General features: G+C 32.9%; 1 protein-coding gene across 5 annotated transcripts in view; it reads left to right on the top strand.

Annotated features, from left to right (window-relative positions):
* The window catches only part of LOC125024926 (heparan sulfate 2-O-sulfotransferase 1-like), a 13,351-nt gene extending 9,206 nt beyond the window's left edge, over positions 1-4,145 (top strand). For all 5 annotated transcript variants that reach the window (XM_047612700.1, XM_047612702.1, XM_047612704.1 and 2 more), the window contains 5 exons: positions 563-701; positions 1,977-2,074; positions 2,372-2,529; positions 3,158-3,237; positions 3,815-4,145. In XM_047612700.1, coding sequence (XP_047468656.1) covers positions 563-701; positions 1,977-2,074; positions 2,372-2,529; positions 3,158-3,237; positions 3,815-3,976 — 637 coding nt within the window. In that variant the 3' untranslated portion in view covers positions 3,977-4,145. The remainder of the gene's footprint in view (positions 1-562; positions 702-1,976; positions 2,075-2,371; positions 2,530-3,157; positions 3,238-3,814) is intronic.
* The last annotated feature ends 233 nt before the right edge of the window (positions 4,146-4,378 follow it).

Here is a 4,378-nt window from a genome sequence, read left to right as displayed (position 1 = left end):
ATGCTTTGAGCGATTCTTGTTTCACCTTGTTGCAAGCCATCCTCATAACTGTGAATGTCCAACAGTTTTTTGTTTTGTCCCCCATCCAACCTTTTTGGTTCTTCTTATGAAATGTGACCTGAAAGAGAAATGTTTTGCTGATGTAGGTTAGGTGAAATAGAAATCACCAGAGACTTGGACGGAATCCATAATAAAGTTATGGAAGTGTTTCTAGCAAGTGCAGTATTATTTTATGGCACCCTATGTATAAGGATATACAACTGTATATAAATATATATGTATATATATATATATATATATATATATGTATTATGTTAAGACTAATTTTTGGAGGGGAAATATTTAAATATAAATTCTTTTTAGCTTGAAATTTGTACTGAAATTTTTATATGTCGTGAAAATTTCATAAACGTGTTTATGATGGTCTTGTATTGAGTGTTTTGAGTATAGTTTATCTGATATAAGTGTCTCAGAAAAGTAAAGAACCTGCATCTGTTCATTTACATTTATTTGTAGGGTATCTATATCTATTGACTGACTTTTCTAAAAATGACTTTGATAGGTTTGGTGTGAGTAGACAGCCGCTGTACATCAATATCATCAGAAAGCCTTTGGATCGCCTTGTCTCATACTATTACTTTGTTCGGTATGGGGATGATCTGCGGCCATATCTCATACGTAAAAGGATGGGTGATAAAATGGTAAGGATTGAGAGATGTCTACAAGAATTGCTGCTGTGCATGATTAACTGCTGTACCAGTATTTCTAAAAGATGCTGGAATTTTATTGTAATCTTTTCAAGTCTCATCATGTGAATTTTGACACCTATATATTAAGATTTGAATTGAATGAGAGTAGATAGAAGTGATTGTTTATCATGCTTATCACTAGATACAGCTTCCTTTAAGGGTTAAGACTACAGATGCTGCTTATATAGAATATGCTCTGTGCTCATTTAAAAGCCAGTTCTGACTTTTATCCCTAAGATCATGCAAGCTGTTATTATCTCCTTAGTTTAATTATTTGTGGTCCTATTTCCATTTACTGAAATATTTAAAGTTGGTGTTTAGCCATGCAAATGTTTTGAAAAAGTAGCATGCTACTCTTCCAGGAAAAATCCACCAAGCATTCTATTTTTATTAGATTCTTTCTCAGATAGACAAAAACATAAAAATGCCTCTGAGATGTAAAGTAACTGGATCTGATTAAACCTGAATATTATAAGTTATCATTTGAATATAAGTAATATGCAACTCCTGGCAGACATCTCTGTATGACAACAGTTCATTTCCCATTTAGGATTGATGCCAAGAATTGACTCAAAATACTTCCATTTCATAAGAAAATACTGGAACTCTCACATGTTTCTGGCCTGTCATCGTAAACAAATTTAATCAAACTGAGGTACCTGCACAGGAATACTGGATTGTTTTTGTGAAATGCTCGTACAGGAAATTATTTATTGTATCTGTCACCTAAAACTGTATATTAAAATCTCATGAAGACTAACATATTTGTATATAGGTTTAACCTACTTTAACTTAGAAAGTTGTGTTTTAGGGTCCTGAATATCATAATTTTTTTTTAAGACAGAGTAGATGCCATAAGCTTGGTGCTTTTATTTTAAGAAAATCTTCCTCCTTTTTGTCTACTGTTTGTTGTTTCTTACCAAATCAAAAGACATGACATAAAAAAAGAATTTATGTATCATTGATAATTGGTACAGATTAGATATGAAAGTGAATTGACAAGCCTATGAATTGTCTATATATTGTATTTGTGTGTATTATTGAGAAGCATTTGTGCTGCATCTTGGCTTTATGTTGGTTAGTTCTGGCCATGTGAAACTGTACAGAATTGTTTATATTGCTTCTACATTTTGTTGTTTGTCAAATAAGTATTAATTTAACTGGATAAAATAACAGCTAGAGAGGATTAAGATCATGGAACTTTTGACTACATGTTACCAATTTCAGACCTTGGATGAATGTGTTGCAAAGGATCATCCAGACTGCTCGATGAACCACTTGTGGCTGCAGGTCCCCTTCTTCTGTGGTCACCATTCAGATTGCTGGTTTGTAAATTCAGCTGTTGAATAATGGTTGGAAGTCTGTTTTTTGTTGAAGAGAAGGTAGCTTTATTTACAAGAACATATAGTCTCAAATATTTACTCATTATTTATGATGAGTTTTATGATTCAGATATTTTTTTTATAGAATATATTGAAAAAAATATGATAATGAAATATACATTGATTAACTTTCTAATTTGTCTTTCAATGTGTAACATTGTCCTACCTGAAGTTGTGCAGAACACTGAATGCATATTGATTTATTTTTTCATTCTCATCCAATTTTTCTCTCACAACCAGGGTTCCAGGTTCAGCTTGGGCCCTTGAGCAAGCAAAGCATAACCTGGTCCACAATTATTTCCTTGTTGGAGTCACAGAGGAACTTAAAGATTTTGTTGCCATGCTGGAATACTCACTCCCGCAGATGTTCAAAGGGGCTCTTGATTTGTATATCACAGGTATGTCATTTGTTATCTGGTATTTTTAAGACTAGTAAATTGTTATTTGTTTTTCCAAATAGTGTAGGTATTACTCTTATCATGGGTAGGGGAAAGGGGTCCAAATAAAGAAAAAAGTATGCACAAAAAAGAATATCTGTAGTGAAAGAGATACATTTGACTGGTTAAGCATATATATTCATCAGAAATACAGAAAAATGTTCCTGATTAAGATATAATGAAACAGGTCAAATAATTTCTTGTGCCATGATATTCATTCTTATTCATACCTTTTTCTACATTTGTTGCAATGAGCATGGTTCATAATGCCAACTCTTTCTGGCTGTGGAACGGAACTAAGAGTAGGGGAAAACTGAGCATTCTTATATGATTAAAATATTTGAGACATATGTCTCCACATTTATCATACTGTTTATTTCAGTATTTTACAATAACAAAAGGACATTAGAAACTGATCTTGATTAGGAAAGAATTTTTTTTTTTTTTCATTTTATAAGATTATTACTGATAATTTGGGTAAATCACTGCCTAGGGTCAAATAGTTCAAATGAAACGAGTAATATCATAGTTGATGGTGAGCATATAGATGTAATAGTCAGAAGAGCAGTGTAAGTCTTTTGTATTACAGGTTCCAAATCGCATTTAAGAAAAACAGTGAAAAAGATCATGCCCTCAGAAGAGACAATTGCAAAGCTGCAGAATACAAAGGTAAGTTTTTGTTTTTTCTTTAGGTTTATTGTTTGATACATAATTCTGTATCATCAGCTTTGTTTGAAAGGATGAAGTTTTTTTTTAAAGGACATGTGAAAAAAGACATTAATTGGAAGAATAGATAAAGTTCACGATTATATTCACTGCATGTATAATTCATTTGAAAAAAGTGTTGGGATATGGATAAGCAATAGAGACTTATATGTATGGTAGCTTGGGAGTAATAGGTGAAACTATAACATGTCATAAACACCCATATGATTCTGTATACTAGGTGATAATAGCATTCATTTTTTTACCGTGATGTAGGATTTTTTTTGTGATTGATTTAGAATGAAATATGACGATTGAGGACTTGTTAAGGATGCTAAACTATTGTTTACCATTAACCACCAAAAGTTATTTTTAGTCATGTTTCCAATTGTGGATATTGTAGCATTGCATTGTCTTTTTTTAATCTGCTTACTTCAAAATGAAGGCCAACCAAACAGAAATACAGGGGTCTGTATTCTGTAATGTATTAAAACATCCAAGCAATTTTTCATATATTGATATGTTTTTTTCACCCCCCCAGGTCTGGCGACTAGAGAATGACTTTTACAACTTTGCCCTTGATCATTTCCATTTCCTGAAAAAGAAGACCCTATATGAGGAGGAAGGTAGTGGCCGCCTGCTGGACAGAGGCCAGAAGTTTTCCTATGAGAAAATTAAACCCAAGAAACCCCTAGGTTCTTGAGGTTAGATCTGATTTGTCTTACACGTGTCATCCTCACGTTGCAGAAGTGTATGACTCCATTGTTGTTAGTGCCAAGTACCCTCACACACTTTGAAGTGCCTGTTCAGGATAACCTGATGCTTAGCTTTCCTTGATCTTGTTGAGAAATAAATTGGTAGTTTATTGATTACATACAAGCCTGATATAAAGACCCTTCAAAAAATTCAGATAGGACTTATTGTTGTTCACATAGTACTATATTTACCTGAAGAACAATCCCTTGTGTGGTTGGAACATCAGTGACCAATGCTAATATCTATTCATCTGCTCATCATCTTCATAACAGGTGATATAAAGATATATTATCCATTAGAGATATCTCTGTTATCACTGATAGATTTTGCTCTACCTAGTCATATAACA

Source organism: Penaeus chinensis, chromosome 4 (assembly GCF_019202785.1).
Source record: "Penaeus chinensis breed Huanghai No. 1 chromosome 4, ASM1920278v2, whole genome shotgun sequence".
Taxonomy (NCBI): Eukaryota; Metazoa; Arthropoda; class Malacostraca; order Decapoda; family Penaeidae; genus Penaeus; species Penaeus chinensis.
Note: the sequence above shows the minus strand (reverse complement) of the source record. Positions and strands in the feature narration are given on the sequence as shown.